This window comes from Manacus vitellinus, unplaced genomic scaffold (genome assembly GCF_001715985.3).
Source record: "Manacus vitellinus isolate BGI_N305 unplaced genomic scaffold, ASM171598v3 scaffold_6_pilon, whole genome shotgun sequence".
In the NCBI taxonomy this organism is placed as follows: Eukaryota; Metazoa; Chordata; class Aves; order Passeriformes; family Pipridae; genus Manacus; species Manacus vitellinus.
Genome location: NW_021940750.1, coordinates 27,388,746 through 27,408,531, shown reverse-complemented (window position 1 = coordinate 27,408,531; position 19,786 = coordinate 27,388,746). Strand labels below are relative to the sequence as shown.

At 42.7% G+C, this 19,786-nt stretch overlaps 1 protein-coding gene across 1 annotated transcript in view; it reads right to left on the bottom strand.

The window, feature by feature from the left end:
- The window catches only part of RIN3 (Ras and Rab interactor 3), a 65,696-nt gene that overhangs the window by 1,860 nt on the left and 44,050 nt on the right, over positions 1 to 19,786 (bottom strand). Inside the window, exons 6-9 of the mRNA XM_018082845.3 lie at positions 15,813 to 17,276; positions 13,110 to 13,418; positions 5,175 to 5,306; positions 1,791 to 1,954 (exon numbers count right to left, since the gene is read on the bottom strand). Of these exons, the coding sequence (XP_017938334.2) occupies positions 1,791 to 1,954; positions 5,175 to 5,306; positions 13,110 to 13,418; positions 15,813 to 17,276 (2,069 nt within the window). The remainder of the gene's footprint in view (positions 1 to 1,790; positions 1,955 to 5,174; positions 5,307 to 13,109; positions 13,419 to 15,812; positions 17,277 to 19,786) is intronic.

The following is a 19,786-nucleotide window of genomic DNA, read 5'->3' as shown; positions in this document are numbered from 1 at the left end:
ACATGAGGAACAGAATCTAGAGAGCTTTTGGTCACAGTGGAACCTGCATATTTAATTTGTATCTGTGAAGCTCAAAACAATTCCCGACCATTTTGGTCAGAAAATACTGACGTTCCTCAGGAGAAGTGAAATTTGCCAAATGTGTGGACTATGGGCTTCCAAACTGCATTTATGGTGTATCACTACAGATGATTAAGGCGACCAGAAGGATTGGCAGGGGTCCATTGAACACACCAGCACGTTGTTTATGTCTGCCAGGATGGCCTCACATGTGTCTGATATTACCCGTCATTCAAAGGGGTGGAAAACACCGCTTCAGCTGCTGGAGGTGGTGGGAATCTTCTGGGGAAATGTGGCTTTGTTCATTCAGCTATTATGCTCCATGCTAGGTACTTGCTATGAGCTGAAAAACTCGGAGTCGTCCTGAGAGCTGAACCAGGACGGAATGTGGAGGAGGTGGCCTTGCCCTCCGCTGCTGCTGCTGCTACCATGCTAGCAAACTGAGACAGAGCTCTGATAAGACTGAACTGAAAGCTGCCTTAAATGCTCTAACCCAAGAGAAGTGAAGATCTCCAAGGAAATCCCCAGAAGGCTCGGGCTCAGGGTTGGAATTTCCACAAAGTAAGAACAAAAATCCTGGCTGGCATACTTAAATCTGCTGCCTCAGAAAAATGAAAGACACTAACCAGTGCCACAAGAAAACTGAAATGAAGAAACTGTGGCCTGAAGAGTGACAGAAAGATTTTTCTCTTTTCTTCTTCGACTTTTATTGAAGTAAAAGAATTTAATTCGATGTAAATATGTATATGTGTGTGTAAATAAACCTTTGTAGATATTTTCCTTTTCCCCCAATAACGAATGGTTGTGTTTTGTCTGAAAACTCTCCACGTGAGGTGAAGAAGATATCAAGTCCATGCCATTACTAAACCCTCTCACAGGGGCAAACTGTGGGAGGGGGGCTTGAACTTAGAAATTAGATTCTTGGGAGTTTCAAACCACCATACACACACACACACACACACACACGCAGAGAAACATACACACTCCAGTATGCACAATTTTCAGTTCTGCACTGTGAAGGCTCTACAGAACCAGAGATGTGGCCTTTGCTGCCTCCCTGTGGGTGACAATTCGATCACAGGACATGAGGCTGACAGGGCATCCTGACCACCTGGACCTGCACCCAGCTTCACCATAGCTGGAGGCCCAGAGCACCCATCCCTCTTGGGATCCTCTCCCACTGGTGCATGAGAAGGTCTTCACCTGGCCATACACAATTTAGGCTTCAAAGCTAACCAGATGTTGCTAGGTCTTTCCTGCTGCTGGACAGGAGGACAGGTGCTGGAAGATGCTTGACTGATTGGCTCTTGGGATGTCTCTGATCCTCCTCCAGCTTTATGCCATCTAGTAACAGCACTGCATAGCCTGCATTTGCCCAGGCATTAAGGGTGATGGAGAAGAGGGACTCCCTGTATCCTCGTCACAGCTCTCCACATGTGAAGGCTCCTAGCAAGTCTCCTTTGAGAATGAACAACAAAATCACTCTACAATCATATTTAAAACTACAGTGTTATGAGAGTACTTAGAGACTTAAAAATGCATTTTGTAAGTAATATATATTTCAAATGAGGTGTGTTTTTTTAGGATCTCAAAATCTTGTACCACATGTACTCTTTTAATAGTGATTTGAATTAATTTTTTTAAAAATAATTTCCATATTAAGAAATTGTAAGTGTGGAGAAAGCATGTTCATCTTCCAGGTGTTTTTCCTAGAGCATAATGCCAGCTACCTGCACTGATGAGCGGGAAGCTCGGGCCTTGTTCAGCGTCCTCCGTCGCTCCCAGCGGTGAATGGAGTCCTGAACCTCCACACTCAGCTGCCGCGTGACGGTGATTTTGTCATAGTTCTTGATGTGCTCCAGGACCCCATAGGTGGTGGTTAAGTAATAGGAACCTGCAAAAGGCAAAAGTATGAACATCACACCAGCACGGGCCATTCATTTCCACTCTCACCCATCCTGCTGGTGCCTGTGCAGTGGCAGCTCTCTGACCCTTGGATAGGGGTCCTTGCCTCGCTGCAAGGAGTGCAGGGGTGACTGATGTTAACCCAGCAGATGGAGATCTAACAACCAGTGTCCTCCATTCCCTCCTACTCCACATCAGTGTTGCTGCCCTGACTGTTGAGGCTGTAGATGTCCCAGGAGGGAATACAGGCTGAAGAGAAACAGCTACAAGAGCTGCTTTTGCAAACAGGTACAAGCCACAGATGGTTTATTCTCTGGGGCATGGTTATCTTCTCATTGTGTTTGACAGGGGCCATGCAACAGGTTTGTAACTTGGGCTCCTGAGCAGTTCCCATATTGTAAGGAAATAGAAACAATTATAAAGTACTTGCAGGAGAAGAACAAGGCCTGGATCCAGCCCCTCCAACTCCAGCAACACTGCTGGAATGTTTGGACCCCAGGTCTCCTGTGGGCTCAGCACCATTGTGGGATGTGTCAGACCTGCAGGAACAAGTCACCCGCTGCTCTATTGACCACATAGGGATCCCAGGTGTTCGCCTGTTAGTCTTGGACTGTTCAGAGTTGCAAGATAAATCTTGGTAGGAGAGAGAAATAGGATGAAGTGGCAAAAACCCTTTTCCCTCAGAAATCCCCTGACTGCTGTGGTTTTGGTTGCAGTAGGTAACAAACAATCAACTGCAGCCACGGGGAAGCAGCTGGACCATGATGAGAACCGGCTTCATCAACAGAGGCTTCATCCATATCAGAGTCCTGACAAGGACAGAGGTGAACATGAGGAAGCCGCTGCTTTGGTTGCAGGGCACCCCTCGCTGGGGCACAGGTTGGCCGAAGTGCTCTTTCCCAGCTACTGCCTGGGCTCAGCTCCGGAGGGCAGGATGGGCCCGCAGAGCTGCGGGGCAGCAGCGCAGTGTCCCAGGGGCGGCCAGGCTATTCCCTGATACCGCACCAGCATCCCGGTGCCAGGAAAACGGGGAGAACTAACAACGGCCAGTCAGCCGGGCAAGCACCCCTGTTTTTAGTAAGTTTCGCGCTAATTGCAGTTGCCTCTAGATGGCACTTGCACATCACCCGAGCCGCGCAGCAGCCCGCGGTTCGCAGCGGCGGTGAGCTCCACCGTAGTGCGGCTGGTTGCTCAAGGGTGGCTAAGACAGCACTTTATTTAAGAGCAGTATTTTTAGAACACCACTAAAGTTTGGTGTAGGAGAGGAGAGACCAAGACACTGCCATTCGACTTTTCATACCCCGGTGGATCGATGAGGAATGTCCCACAGCTATGCAGGTCTGCGTTCACTCAAAACACACTTATTTTGCTTTACTATCTCCCACAAAGAGCTGCTGAGAACAGACTAAGAACCCTGAAAGTGCCACTTTCCCCCCTCTTAAACACAGTTAGTACCCTCCCTTGTCTGTCATTCAATATTTCTCCTGCTCTGGCTGAGTCAAGAGGCCCACATGATGGGATGGTGGGACCCACAACTCAAAACCTGGTGTATCCCTTCCCTAAAAATCCAGGGAGGAAGATTTCACAGTCCCACCCAACAGGAATTCATTACAACGTTTTTACAAATTAAGTTATCTCCCACTTCTAAGTATTTTATTTCTGCTCAGTAGTAACCCATCATCTGTCTTTGTCTTTGCCCCAGCAGTCAATATCACTGTTGTTATAAAATTAGTTCTAAGTGTATTTTTCTTTTGGAAGCCAACTTGAAGTGATTTAGTGTACTGACCTACAAATTTCACAGTTTTCTCACCTCTGCTTTACTTTTTTTCCTTTAATTTTTGTGCCTGAATCACTTTTTGCCATTCAACTTTGAAAGGCCTAATTAAGTTAACTTTTGCCAGTTCTATACTTCGCAATCTCAGAGCTGTCTTCACTGAGATGTTCTTTTTTCCCCATTCCCTGTATCTGCAGTTACTCTCAGTCCTCTTTCTGATGTGATTATTCAGCCAGTTTGATCTGGAACTCCATCACAAATTTTTCCCCCTTTGACTAGAGTGCACATTTCACACAGCCTTTGCATCTTTGAATTAAGAGAACTTCCAGCTAGCTTTGCCTTTGATACCCTGAGCTCCCCAACCCAGCTGACTTCGATAACCAGCCTGATAGTGTGCCCATTTGAAATGAAGAACCTGTGGGAGGTGTAGTTACCAAGAACTGCTTGGTTATGTCAGCAAAATGCTGTTCTTTGGCTAACATTTTTTCTGCTAACAATTATTTTCAGCAGAAAAATTAGCCTGTGTAGAAACACCTTACTAATACATAGTATTGCTACTACTTATTCTACAAGCACTTACTTTTGTTCCCCTCTGCACTGTGTTGGGATGACATGGTCTTAGTTTCAGACTTATACCTCTATTTAGTATAAATAAAATTAGTCCACTGCTGTTCATCCAGGACTCCTTTCTGGAATCTCAGTACTTACCAAACCGAAGTCTAAAATAAAACTCATTTTATTGGTTTAGTGACTACTTGGTGATAAATGATCTGTGTTCCTAATTCAGAGCACATAATTGTCACTTGGAAAGCATTTGCTTCCCAAGCTATATTTAAGAAACTAAAGGCCCACAGTTCCCTGGGGTATTTATGTCTCTAACAACAGAAGTCTTTATCTACATCCAAACTTGATATTCTTCTCTAACCCCACTTTTCTTCCTCTGCCTTGCTATGATACTCAGTCAGAGAACTTTATCAGTGGGTTCACACAAATTTAAGAGTAGAGTGACCATGAGAGTGATGTCTGGCCTCAGGAATGCAGTATAGTTTAAAAAATGTGCTTTTTAAAATTGGAATAAATAAAAGTGTCCACACAATGGTTTGCAGCAGCTGCTTCATTTTAGGCAAAAAACCTTCTAGCTTTTCAGCCTTTGGACCAAGGAACACAAGATGTCTCTGTTTAGGTTACTAATCCAGTAACTCAATTCTCATTTGTGCTGGGTCCCTGCCTTTCTAGCTGGTGTCTAAAGGCACTGCACTGCTAAAAGGAATTGAAGTGTTTGACAATAATTTTAGAACTTCAGGTTTGAAAGCTTTGCCAAAGCTTATCCACAAAGTCTAGCCAGAGTCTTTCTATCCCACTTTCACAAACACTGAAGTGAGGTAAATAATGATTTCCAAAATGAATATCCCATGATTAAACACTGTACCCTTACCTTCCCCTAGCTGCAGTGCAGGGTCCATGAGTTCCATCATATACTCCACATTCAGAAGAACTTCAGTCAAGTTGCTGCGGGCCAACACGTACATGAGCACGGGGAGGAAGTCATCTGCACCATATGGCTTCCCTGAACAAAGAGAAACACAGAGTGGTCCTAAAAACTCACCACAAAAACATATTCCAACGTAACAGTGACAACTTCTCACCCAGCACATCCTTTGCAGACTTTGGCTTATGTTACCTGAAGAGTTAAAGCTTGAAATCATTAGCAAAGAAAAATGCTGAAAAGGAGAAAGTTAGATCACTTCAAGCCCAAAATATGAGCTTGAAAATTTTAGTGAGCTCTATTTCTGCCATTCTGGATTAACTGGAGAAAGAAAGACTTCAACTTCATTGGTCACAGACGTGGCAATTTTTGAAGAGTGCAAAGGCTTCTATCTTGTCACTCTGATTTGACACTGACATCAAGACTGCAATTCAGGTTGGCAATATTAGCAGGGAAGTTGTCTATATGCATTAGGGGTATTTATTCTCTTAGGTTTACACTATGTGTGGGACCCAAACCCAGAAAATAGAATTTGAGACAGTGGCTTTTAGGACTGAAGACTTCTGTGTTTGTGTTCCTTCAGAAGGCAAAACATCACACTACATGTTCCTAATTAAAACAGTCTCCCAAGAGGGAGATCTAGGATCTAAGAGGAATCATCTTTCTAGCCATGGCATCTAGTTAAGAAAACAAAAAGCCTTTCACATTGGGCTTAGACTGGCTTTTGAAATTGGTGTGTGGCAGGTACTCAAGATTTCTGTCTAATGTGTAATCTGTAAGAGCTCTTCGGGATCTCTGAGGACGAAAAACCATGCATGTTAACAGTCATCATTATAAATAATTATTACTTAAAATAGAATCCAAACTGAAGCTTCGCTGCATAAATCACAAAGAACACAAGGATAACTTTTCTCCTTTGAAAGACGCTTTCACTTTCCACCGACGTGTCATAAATTCATAATGGAAAACCCATAATAGCAAGTTTCTTAACAGGCCTATCTTCCGAACACTCAGACTTGACCATTCCTCTCAACCCAATCCCAAAGCTTTCATTTCTAATGTCTTTCCTCAGACTGTGGGCAGATTTTCTCATCAGTGCATTTGGATGTGTTGGTTTCGTGGGCCACGTGTGTCTCACTTGAGAACTGCTTACCTCACCTCAAAGAGTCAAAGCTACCCTTGATATAGCTCTGGTAAAATTAATGCTCTAGCCATTTTTGTCCCATAGTACACATGCTCTTCCATGGTAGGGCATAAATTCCTATTTCTCAAATGTTCCCACTGACTTATTTCAAATCTTTGCCATGAGTCAGGTTTCTTTTTTTGTCATTCATAGCTGACGCAAATTCTCCACTGGCAAAGAAAAATATTCTTCTGAAGCCTCAAATAAACATGAGCTTAGTCCCTGATTATAAAAAAAAAAAAAGTGGCTTTGAAATAAACCCAGTAATATATCTAGTGGACAGAGAGTTGATCCAGTTAAAACAAAGTGTTAGAGAACGAGAGATTGTCAGAGCTGTAATTCAGTCTGTTTCTGACAGAGCCTACACATGCCACAACATAGACAATTTATTGAATGAAAGCTGGATTAACGCTTTCAATTCTGATTGCTTTATTATGGCTGCCTTTAGTCAAAAGAAACAGCCTTCAGTCTTCAATCAAACTATAAATGGACTTTATTGTTCCATTAACATCTGGATGGACATTTTATTTGCCTGTTGTTGCCTTGGCTTATGCCTCTGTGAAAGCTTTAGCTCTGTGAAGGGTCCAATTCATTACTGTCATATACATTACCTTAATACAAGCAGCTTAGTATTACAGCTATTTAATATTTTCCATAAAAAAAAAGATAACACAATGGAGAAATGAAAATGTAATAGAAAAACCTCACAGAGAAAATCCCTATTCTACTATGATCTAAATAAATCAAAGGGCAAGAGAATCAGTTCTGTATAAAACTAGTAGAAAGGAAGATGAAATACCAAAGATTTGGTAGGCTATTTTTCCCTTTTCTAAAAACTTTATGATATAGTAGTTACAGACCAGTGGCACGGGCAGAATGATTCTAATTTCCTAAATGCCAAGGGATTTCCAGTGCAACATTGATAGCAGAATTTTCCCCACTGCTTCTCTTTTATGACCAATTCATATTGTGTCTACTAGGGCATCCAAGAAAGTTGCTACTTCACAATATAAATTCCTATCCACTGGGAAAAAAAAAACCCAACAAAACAAAACAAACCAAAAAACCCTTGGGGTTTTGTTTTGGGTTTTTTTCTGTTTGTTTATTGTGATTTTTTTAAATATCACTAAAGGAGATCACAAACCAGACAATGGACTGACCAACTAATGAAAGTGGAAACAGCCATTTGAAACTAAACAATTCCAAGTCCCCATTTGTCAACTTTTAGTGTCAGCTGAACTGAAAGTTAGAGGACAATTTTCAAGAACTCCTACAGAATCTCTCTGTTTCTTTTTTGTTGGCTGAGAAGTGGTTGTATGTATAAAAAGGCATGAAGTCAATTATTTTTCATTGCTTTCTATCTCATTTCTACAAGCTAATTTAGATGTTTTGCCCACCAGTCCTTGTTATAAACTTTTCTCAACTTTAAGATTTCATAGGAATATTATTGGACTTCCAGCTGTTTATATGGCTTCAATATGAAAATCTCTTATACTGTTTCTTTTTGAATAATAAACGCAGAGTAGGGATGTCTGACTGCAATAATGGAAAGAGAACTCATTCTCCATATGCTGTATGCTCACAACCTGCACAAATTACTAGACATCACCTTAATCCACTTGTGGGTATATGATGCCTGATTCTTAAATATCCACATCTGTAGCTAAAGCTGAAGTCAGCAGGAGCAGAATGTGTTATTCAAGGTGGTGGTGTCCTACTCCAGATATGACTTACTTGCTTTATTTTCCCTTCTTCCCTACAGGGTCAGGAAATATTTATTTCATAAATATCTCTAAGAAGCTTAAAATAAGCCTTCTCTTCTGCCGCAAGCTCATCCTATTATGTTTATAGCAAAGCAAATACAACGTCAGCTCCTGGCTGGGATGCAGCACTTGAATAGATGGGTATTAATTAAATACATGATTTAAACCAATTGGAATTCTGCCCAAGCCTCCATAAAGAAATTACAGACTATTTTAACACATTCATGCATTTCTTTTCCCTCTGTGTATATTCTGAAAACCAGCAGACTGTGATGATGCCTGCACCTTGCTCTAATATTTTATGAACACTGGCATGATGTCTAGCAGCAGATCTCCAGCAAATATGGATTTTAGCCTCAGTTTATAGCTGGGAAACCTGAGGTACAGAAAGATTAAGAAAGATTTGTTCAAGATCATAAGAAAGATTGTAACTGTCCTTCCACTATCCTTCCTAGCATTTTACAGTCTCTTGTCTATCTCATACTACTTTACAAGGTTTGATTTATGATATAGTTGAATTAAGTGAGTTAATAGATGCAGACAGCATGAATCCACTTCAAAAATATATGGTTTAGAGATCAGAGGAATTTGTTCCCCATGAAAAATTTGAACTGGCTCTTTGATTCAAATGTAGAAATTGTGCTAGCTAGCAAAAAACCTAAAATCTCTAGTCTATCAGTCTTCATTAATAGTAACTTAGATCAAGCATCCTCTTCCCAAAGATATCAAACTGTTACGCATAGCTTTACATTCCTTCTCAGAAATGTGATGTGATAATAAGCCATGTGATGGGATTGCTCTGACTTAGTTTTAGGAGCTTCTAGCATGGGTTCTGCACTGGCTGCTGAAGTATTTGAGTCCAGTTTCCTACTCACGAGTTTAGCTGTCCTATTGAAGACATACATGACTTTATCAACTGCAGAGCCATATAGGAGTGCATAAGAGCAGCCAGTATCTGTCTGCTCAGTTCTATAGCAGGTGACAGACTTCCTTCTAAAAGCTAAGGAAGAGAAATATTTCAATGGAATATATGTCCTATCTGTCCATCTTTCCCAAAAGTAAACTACATATTGGCCATGCAAAACTATGCAAGAGAAATTATTCAAGTAGATGTTTTAGGGCCAGTCACCTAGCCAATTCCATCACTAGCACAGAACTGGTTTTAAACTATATAGTTCCAGCTACCTATGCAGTTCAAAGATGAAGCTTTATAATCTTAGGTAGTTCACAAGTTAAAAATATTGCAGTCAAAAAATTGTACCTCTATTCATTCTTTTTGAATTACCTTAGAAAGCAGTCTGCCCATCTTTCAAACTTCCAACTTAAACTTAGAGTTTTCCCATGCCTGATCTTCCTCGTTGATGAACTGACCAAATTAGGCCTGTTTGTCTCACAGGTTTTTTTCACAAACCAATGCCTACTGCTGCTCTATTTTTGTTTTTCCATCAGTTCTCTTCCACAGAGTGGCAGTTCCCAGGAAGCACAAGGCCTGGTGCTCCAGGTACACCACTGCCAGTATACACCACACATACTGCAAATTTGCATCTTGTTTCTCACTCTGTAAGTGACATTTGTGTTTTTGACGAAAAGTAGAGATTCTCTTTCTATCCCCCAATACACCTTTAATATTTTGTCTGAGTAAAGGTATTTCTGAAAGATAAAAAATAAGTGTGTTTTTTCTACATAAGTCAGCTATGTGCCCAACTGTCCCTGTGGGTATGGTGGCACGCCTTCCAAATGTAGGAGCAGCATGATTCCTGCCTCTTACTTTTTTCTAGTGCACAGATAAAATAATGCAAAAAAAAAAAATGCCAGCCATTTTGTGGGTGGTGGGTTTCCAAACTCTTTTTTTTTCCTGTTTGTTAAATGCATTTTATTCTTACCAACAATTCGTAGTATTTTTAGCAGGCAGGTTACATGTTTTTCGGTTGTGGGTTACATTCTTGGAGGCATATGTTGCTGTTATTTAAGTTTGTATACAAGCTGGAGAAGCTCAGTGAGACACCTCAATACTATAATAACTGTCCCTTTGGGAAGGATTCACTTACTAATATCACTGCCTACACAGTACATATAAGCATCTGAACCAGTTCCCCTGCATTCCTTTTATAGCCAGTAACAAAGTAATCAATACTGTCATTGGAGTTTGCCTTGAGTCATCTCACTCTAAAGCAGAAACCTACATCTAGCCAGATGAATCACCTGAACTCCATTGACTGATTCCCCAAAGTACATAATGAGAAGCCGGGCACGATACCCATCTGTGGCCACCTACTGTGTTTTGTAGTTGTACTCAGTGGTCTGTTGGGAGAAAGGTGTATTGACAAAGACTGATCTTGCCCTCCTAGTTCCTTGTGAGGAATCAGATCCACAAGTTGATTGCCTTCAACTTGAGGAAGAGAGAGTAGTTTAAAGCAGTCTTAAGTATCAGGGAGCTCAACCACAGCCGATTTATCAGCCAGATTTTGTCATATAGTATGAATTGCAATCAAACAAAAGATCTCCTCCTTTCTTAAAATATCTTGAAATACGTGGTCAGACAAGGTGGACTTAAAAGTTTCACGACTCTTTCAGCAGTGCAAAGATGGGCACTACCACAGGCACAGATGTTCCTGAATAAGCCTATCCTTAGTTTTAAAGAAAACTTGGTACCTCTTGGGACATCCTGGCCAAACCAGGACTGCTGTACGTGTGCCTCAAAATGTTCAAAAATTTGTGTTTTCATATGGATTTGAAAAAAAAAAAAGGTGCTTGATTTGGTGGTATTGGTATTTGCACTTCGATTTGAGATATGAAACCATATTCTTAGGTCAGCTCACCCTATGGTCATCCTAAAGTGAATAAAGAGCGGACAAATTATAAATTAAAATAGACAACATAAGTAGTTACCACGTTATCAAACAGATAATTTTTCTGACAAAGGTAGACTGATTTTGGTCCTGCAGCAGAGGGAATGATTAGTTTTGTGTTCCACCTACCCTGATCTTGGAAGAGGAAGGAACTTTCTAATTCAGCAGTGAGGAAAAGGAGCTAAAAGAAGAGGCTGTTGCACAGGAAGCTGAGTATGGCCTCTGTTCTTCCTGTGTGAAGAGCACTGTGCTGCCTCATGGCTGGCTGAAAGCAAAAGAGGGCCTTCACTGTTGCTCTTGAGATGGGCAGAGAGCAGGAGGAGAATTCCTACCCACTGAAATCTGGTCTGAGCAGTCCACAGCTGCTCTTCTGCATGCCATGGGCAGGAAATCCCTGTCAGAGAAATGTTTCAGATTTCTGAATACTTGTCTTTGCCAGGTGGAAAATGAAAGTGGTCTGGGTTCAATTAATTTTGTGGAAGAAGTTTCACACATTTGACTCCTAAGTGGGTCTACAGGGCATTTCCAAGTCTCTCCAAGTCTACTATTTTCCAGGAGTTAAGACTATAGCATTCTCCTCCCCTTAACCTCTTTTTTTTCTGGTGTTAATTCACTGGGGTATGTTTCCATAGTTCCAGGCCAGTTTTCTTCTGACCAGGCCCTGATATGCATCACTGAGAATATATAAGGGAGAGGGAACTGGATGCCTAGGTTTGAATTCAGCCTCTGACCTACATCCCGCTAGCAGTAGTACTCAACATGAGAAAACAGCTGAGCTGGCCAAAATTAAGCACTTTGGTTGGCATAGCAAACCACAATGAAATCATCTGATTTCATAAATGTTAATCTTTTAATGTAGGGGTTTTTCAATTATTTCCCTGACCCCTAATTTTTGTTACATAAAATAACACAACAATATTTCGTTCAATAGAGAAATTCCAGCCCTGAGCTAAGGTGTGACATACACATAACATAACACCAGCAGAAAGAGACCATGTCTCCTACGTGGGTTTAATGAGGCTTGCAAGTCCTTGATCTATTCTAAATTTATTCTCAAACTTAACACAACTGTTTTAACAAATTTACAGCAAATTTCCCTGCATATGTCCAAATCTTCTCATAACACCTAAGGACAGTGAGAGGTCCTGTTCACCCTGCAGCTAAGGCTCAGCCCTGGAGTGGCTTCTTACTCTGCTGTTAATGTGTCTAGACTGGTCACTGAACCTCGCTGCTTGCTATCCAAGGGATGACCTTGAGGTGAGGCTCAGTAGGGACACATGTATGTATGAGTGCTCCAAGTGTTGCCAGTACAAAATAAAGCAGAACAGCTAAAAGCACCTTTGGAGATTGAGAGTTCTTGAACAACCACAGGTTATTGCAAATTAATACCTGGCTTCTCTCCAAATTTGTGGTCATCAGCTCACTAGTATACAAAAATAGCTCTTAAATTGGCAAGGCTGTTTGCTGGAGGAAGAGACTTCTGGTCTATCTGCAAAGATGCATCCTGTCTGCAGGCCAGTGGTTTAATGTGTGCAGTAGTGGTTGGCCTGAGCCCCAAGTTATGTTTATACTCAGAGTACATACTTCCTCACACTGAAGAAGCAGTGGCTTTTGGAATTCACTGGAGCATCAGGAATTAGTAACAAACAGTACTATCATTCTGCATCTCCTCCTCAAATTAGGCAAAACTTTGTAAAGGCCAAACTGAGAGAATATTCCTAAAGACCCATTCCTAGAATTTACCATTACTCTGCCACAAGCTGGGACAGAGCCCTGAGGATATATGGAGAGCTGTGTGAAGACCTGTGCAGAAAGGACATGACACGTAACACACATTTACAGATATCTGGGTTTGGGAGTTATGGAGCTTAACCAGGTAACATCTTATACCTGTTATTAGTGCAGAGAACTTCACAGTCACTTGCCATCCCATTCTGAACACAACCTGTGGGCAGCTGATACCTAACACATCAACCACCACTGCTATCTCCAATGTGAATATTACCACACCAGTTGTATCATAAACCCTGTTCCTTTGACACATGGAGAAGGATCCGTGAGGGATACCATTTCAGAAGAAGCACTGTACCTGGGTTTCCCTGAGCCATGGAGTCATAGATGAGCTTGCAGGTCTTCAGCAAGATGGCAATTTTCTTTTCTGGGGAGTACGTCTTGTGCATGGTTGTGAATTTGTGAAGGATCTTTTCCATCACAACTGTTTCAGGCACACTGGTCATGATGCCTAGGTCAGTGGTAGTTGTGTTTTGTATCACAAGTTGGTTCTCTTTCAGCTGCTGTAAGGATCCATCTCTATTGTGTATTTCTTTTAATGAAGAATTAATTGCTTCCTTCAAAGGTTTCAGGACACATTTGTATAAAGCTGTCTCAGCAATCACTTCTGCATAGAGAAGGGAGAACACAAATGCGCATAACAAATAATACAGTAGTACAGGTGCAAGTAAAAGTCCTAAGGCAGCATGTGGTTGGTTATTCAACTACTACTGCATAGCTGTAAGCAGGGAACAGAACTTATATCCCAGAAAGCAAACATTTCATTACCAACACCCTCCAGAAGTCCTAGATGGGCTTGAGATGAACATCAGTGTGTGATCTCTGCCACTGGAGCTGTAGAAGACCGCCTGCTACCAGCAGTCCCTGCTCTCTCTGCCTGACCTCTGGCTGACCAGCATGACACTCTCAGGCAGCAGGAAAGCCAAGTCTGGGGACAGATGAGGAAACTCACCTAACTGTGCTTCTTTTCCAAGCCCTGCCCTTACAGATGTCCAGGTGGGATTCAGCTGATTTCGCTCTCCCTCTGACCTGTTTGAGATATTCACTTTGGGATGAAATTAATTGTATCTTCAAAGCACCCCTTTCTCCTCAGTGACTGAAAAGTGGCTGTAGCCACCAGCTCAGAGAGAGACACCAACACCTGGTCAGAAGTTTCTCTACTGCTCAGTGACTTTAAATTACTCATACTTAAGACAGCTCTTATGTGACCTATGGATGAGGAAATAGTATTTATGGGTTGAGTTTTTGATTAATATTTAGCAGGAGATAAAAGACAAAAGGAAGCATGAGAAACTGTGAGAAAGTCTTGTCTGATTCCTAGAAACCAGAGGTAGAGCAAGAGATCTTGTTCCCCCTGCACTGAGGCAAAAAGATAATTGGCAAAAGAGTTCATCTGCTCAGGCAGTAAGGAATGAAGCAGAGGGCAGTAAAATTTATGTATGCAAAATCCAATTATTTTAAAGAATCCAGAGAATCAACCAGCCTGAAGCAGGACAAATTCAAGTGGCAAATTTTCCATGGTGGGAATCCCTGTTCTCCACAGGAGCAGACAGTCCTCCTGAGGCTGACTAGGCCACATCATCCTGTTAAGAAACTATCAGTGAACAGAGCTAGACCCAAGCAGGCATGTCTGTGGGAAGGTGGTGGGATCCTTGTACACATACATCTCTACCAAGCATAAGAAGGACACTTCTTTCTGCCTCCTCTCCAATAACCAAGATTCAAGAGAGACTTCTCTATGCTGACACCCCCTCTGCCTTGAAGAAAGAGGTTATTGGGACAAAAATGGCAGGTGCATGAGAAGTGAAACTGCAGGTCCCCTTTCCTAGCTATAGCAAGGGGCTGGTAGAGGGTCTGTTCTGCTGAGGAGTCTACAGGATCATGTGAAGCCTTTGCTTTATGAGAAAAAAATCATCAGGGCCTGCTGAGACTGGCAGTAGACTGTGTCTTAGTCCTGGCTACTTAAGTCTTCACTACGTAGCTGGGTCCCACCTTAGCTCCTACTGGAGCTGTAGAATCTCCTGGAATCCCTGGTTACTTCTGTGGTTGACCATGTGCTGGGTCTCCCATCTCCCAGCTTGTTTTAAGCTGACTTAGGGATCCATAAATAGCTCTACGCTGGTTCTCAGATCCTCAAGAAAGAGTTTCAAGCTTTCAAAAGAGCATGTGAATGCATGCATGCACACTTTTTCTGGCTGTACAGCTTTGACTGGGATAAAAAAATCCTACAGCTCTTTGTAGGTTCCCTCATGGATGTACATTAAACAGACCAGTCCAATCTTTAGCAAGGAGAGAAGTAGCACATTACTCCCTCACAGGATATGAATGAGAACCAATTAAACACCTGTAAACAGTTAAAAACAGGCAAATTATATCGGTGGCAAAGAGGTGAATGCTGCATTTTGGAGCCAGCAGTAGTCTTACAGCAGGCAGCTCTTCCACACCTCTGAACTCTGAGGAGCATAGGGCGAAATCAAGTGATTGCTCCAACCTGCCACTCAGAATCATCATAGTCTTGTCCCTCCCTGTGAGACAGTGACTGACCCTTAATCTGTCTGCCACATGCAAGGAGTTCTCCATCCTCACGGCAGAGCAGTGGATGTGAAAGGCCATGGGGAATGCAGCTGTGGGGGGGGGAAGTTGGCTTTTTGTGTTTCCAGTAAACTCTGTGAGTGCTCACCTATACAGACTCATATTTGTATAAGTGTGTCTGCATATATACATACATGTCTGTCTCTCTCACACACATGGACACACATCTCTTCTGCTTAAACTTTTCCCTTTAAAACATTCATAATGAGTTTTTCCCCCTCATTGGTCTCCAGGTTTTAGAGCTGTTCCTCCAAGTGCTGGCAACAACAGAGTAGACTTCAATTCATACCCCTCAGCTTTTAAGAGATGGTTTATAATTCTGTAAAGCAGAAACTGTGTCTGCATAATCCTGTCTTCATCCTCACCTTCCCAAATCATGCCCAAGGATGAATAAACCACAGTCACCTACCTAACTGTTCCTCGGTGTGGGAGGCTGGGTCTATCAGAGCCTTCAACTCAGTGCTCTGCACTAAGTAACTTTTCAGCTGTGTCATCATCAACCGGATTTCTTGTAGCATCTCTGTGCTGGAGCTCTGCTTTGCCATCATCTCTAAACTGTACACCCTGTAGTCCCGCACCAGGTTACCAAAGTATGAATCCTTGTCCTGTGCCAGTTCCACTATCTTCTTCTGCAGCTTCCTGTCACTAGATAAAAAGACTGTGAAGACGTTGGACAGGTTCACAAAGGACAGCCTGTTCTTGGCCTTGGCCAAGATTATGGAGTGTGTCTTTTTACCAGATGAACTACTCAGCATTTCCATGTCATCCTCTGTGCTGCTGGTAGAGTAGGAGTCTGGTTCGGATGCTGATGCCTGAGCTGTTGTGCTGCCTCCCACGTCCTCCAGGGACAAGTGTAAACCTTTCTGTTCAGCTGAGCTGACAGACTTGTGGCCATGTTCTGGTTCAGTCTTGATGTGTGCGCAAGTAGCACCACCTGCCACTGTAGCTGGGCTGTCCTTGCACACAGCTTGAGCTGTGGTCGTGGCCGTCTCTGGCACTGTTCCTAGCTTCAACTGGTTGGAGCTTTGGATCCTTGGTACCTGGGAAAGCCTCTTCCTTCTTGGTGGTGGAATAGGAGGTGGCTTCCCTTTCTCAATGGCATTGATTTTTATCTCAGGCACGTCCTCCTTCTTCTCTGCAGGTTCTGGCTTCATCCTCTGAAACTGTGATACAGCCCTTTTGGAAACCTCCCCGGGCATCTCTATACCCTTTTTGCACAGTAACCTTTTATCTCTGCTCTCTGTACTTTTATCTTGTTTTTCTTCTGTCCCTTCCCCTTTCCGCGTTTCACAACTTTCAGGCTTACCCGCACAGCTCTCCTCCGAGGTCCGCTCATACAGCCGCCTCCGTGGGGGGACAGAGGGCTGGGAGCCCTTCTCGGGGCTCACTGCTGAGGGCTCACTGACCGAGCAGCTCTGCTTCCTTTCTTCTTCTTTACTGTCACCGCCCTCAGCTTTCATTTCCTCTGTGCTCTTTCCTAGTGGCTTAAGAAACAGCTTGTTTTCTTCACAAGCAGTCATAGGATCCTGTGGGAGCTTCAGAGAAAATTTCTGAACCAGAGCGTGAGAAGGTGGAGGTGGAGGGGGCCGGCGGGGAGACCTCCTTTCAGTGATCATGGTGGCAGGGGGGAGATCGATGGTCACAGTGTGGCTTTTAGGAGGTGGTACATCTGGAGGAAAAGGATTACTGCACTCTTCTATGAAAATGGGATTCACGAACCACAGCCTGTCATTTCCTATTGACAGCTCAATTTCACATGAGCAGTGGTTTGTGCTACTTGCAAAATGCTGGGTAGATCTTGAACTGTCTGAGTCTTTTGCAGGATGGGATAACTCTTCTCTTCTTCTGTGGTTTAAGTAGGAATCCCAAAAATCTGACCAAAAAAAAAAAAAAAAGACAACTGAGAGAAAAGAAGAATGAAAAAAGGTTCTGAGAGAGTTTTAGCTGCTAATGATACGTAGAAGACCTATTTTTTGTTAAAATAAATGGTACACAAGCCTTCAAACCTCTGCACAAAACAACGTGAAGAAAGGGTTGCCTGTTTTATGTGTGCGAGATGCTTAAAACCAGGGGATAAGCTCAGAAGCTTCACCAGAATCCTCTTTCTTGTCAAGTTTAAGACACCTACCTAGTGAAAACTATTAATGCTGTTCAGCATTTTCAGTGTGAGCAGGAAAGTACAAGTAACAAACACAAATTGTTGCAAAAAGAGATCTATGGCTTGTTCAGTGATCATTGCCCTTCAAATAGTTGTGGATACCTGAGGTGAGCATGTGAAGATCCCAGATGAGTTCTGTCTCCCTCTTGCTCACCATGGGAAGGTGCAGGTCTGAGATATACAGCCTGGATCTGACATGCATCAGGAGCACAACAGATGAAGATGACTATACTGTGCAGCAAGCTTATGTGGCAGAGTCTGTTCTACACAGAGGTCTGATCCTTCTTTGCAGTACAACCAGTCCAGAAACACATGATTTTAAACACCTTCCCCAGATTAAAATTATCATTAATGTCTGTAGCTCCGGATGACAATTATAGCCATGCCCACTCTGTTTTGCACCTGCCTGCAGAGAGAAAAGATGACGCCAAAGACTGTACACAAGAAGGAGGTATGATGAAGGACTAAGGAATAGTTAAGTACTTCAGTGCCATCAACTGTTACTAGAAAAGAAAGATGGTGTTTCAGATGCAAGTAGTCCTTTCTGTATGTCAGAAATCTCTTACTAGAATTTGCCTTTCAATAACTGTTTTTAAAAAATTACAAAGGATTTGTACATCCTTTGAATAGTATTCAGTATCACTTTTCATCTTTTTCCCTTCCTCCAGAGATGAGGTTTCAAACCTGTATGCCTTACAAGTCTGATTGCTTTCAAGCACTCTTAAAGCTGCTAATCCAGGGTCCACTACTGGAAGCATCAGAAAACAGGATCCAGCAAACCCCCTGTGTTCTTACCAAGGAAAAAGATATAAACCTCTGAGTATACTTAGAGTGCATTGAGTGAGGACTGTGTAGATGCCCACAGGGATAAGGGAAAGATGGGAAATCCTGGAAACACAAGGATGCAGATAACTAAATAACTATTTCAGCATGCTTGGTCCCTGGACGCAGAGCTGACACTGACAGCATGCACTTCTGGGTGGATTTCAGGGGACACAAAGGGGGCTGCCACATAATGCTTGAACCCTGCCTTGTGCTTGGTGTTAGGCCTGTCTCACTGCCAAAACATCACATACTGGGCCCAAGAGGGGATGGATGGGGCACACATGTGGAATGACCCTCAGCGCTGAGTACGGGGTACAGCTCTAACGTCAAGAGGTGAACTAAAAGACAGTCCATTCCCATCAGGATAAAACTGCAGGTTTATCCTCTTGCAGCCTAGGCCAGTGTCCATGGCAAATTCAGCTTTATAAGCATGTCAATGTGTTTTCTTAGGGTGGCTGACACTAGAACAGCTTTATTCTCAGATTTCCTATCATGAGAGGGAGAAGAAGAAAGAAGCTTAAAATAAAAGTGTTGCCAGGAACAACAGCACTCTTGACGACAGAACTCAGAAGCAGATGTGCAGATGCAACTGCACATACTGGCATCACTCTGCCACCCCCCTCACATCTGAGTCTGTCTGGGGTAGCCTTTTCCTTAAAAGCTCTGACTCTACTGGGTATCAGTAAATGACAGACAGTCGAAGTTGCTTGTTTCAGTCAGAATATAATGCTGTGAAGTCTCATGGGCTGAGGAAATGGTGAGTAAACCAACCCACAAAAGGGAAGTTGGTTATTTTTCTCAGTAGTGGCCATGATAAGACACTGATGAAAATGCAATGCTCCACTCAGACTGAGAAGGACTACATGAGGTGGTCCTACCAAGAATTACACAGCTGCTTCAGAGTAGGTGTTTTGCAGCACAGACACACTGTCTCATAGAGTAGGGAAGGCCATTTGATCATTTTCCATTGCAGCCCTGGGTCTTCCCTTAGCTTGCACCCTGTTCTTTGAGTCTTTGGCATGTCTGTGAAGGTATGTGCTCTTTTTGTGCAATGCAATCATGCTAACTCTTCTGCTAAAATGCCCTCTGTACCAGCAAGGTCAGGCCTAGAGGGCCTGGAGTACATCCTCTTTGAAAATATGCAGAACAGCCAGATCCTCTGTGGAACAATTCAGCTTGCAGTAAGACATTTTACTTTTACCCCCTTGAAACACATATCACTTTGAAATAAATAAAAAGCAACATATGAGAATTTCAGACAGCGCTATCTTTCCTTGAGGAGTGCCCCTTTGGGCAGCACTTGTTATTTGTGTACTCATTTGTACCCACAAAATTTTGTTCCAGGAGGCAGTGAACAGCATTACTCAGTAGTTGAGCCTGTTTGACTTTACTAAGACAGC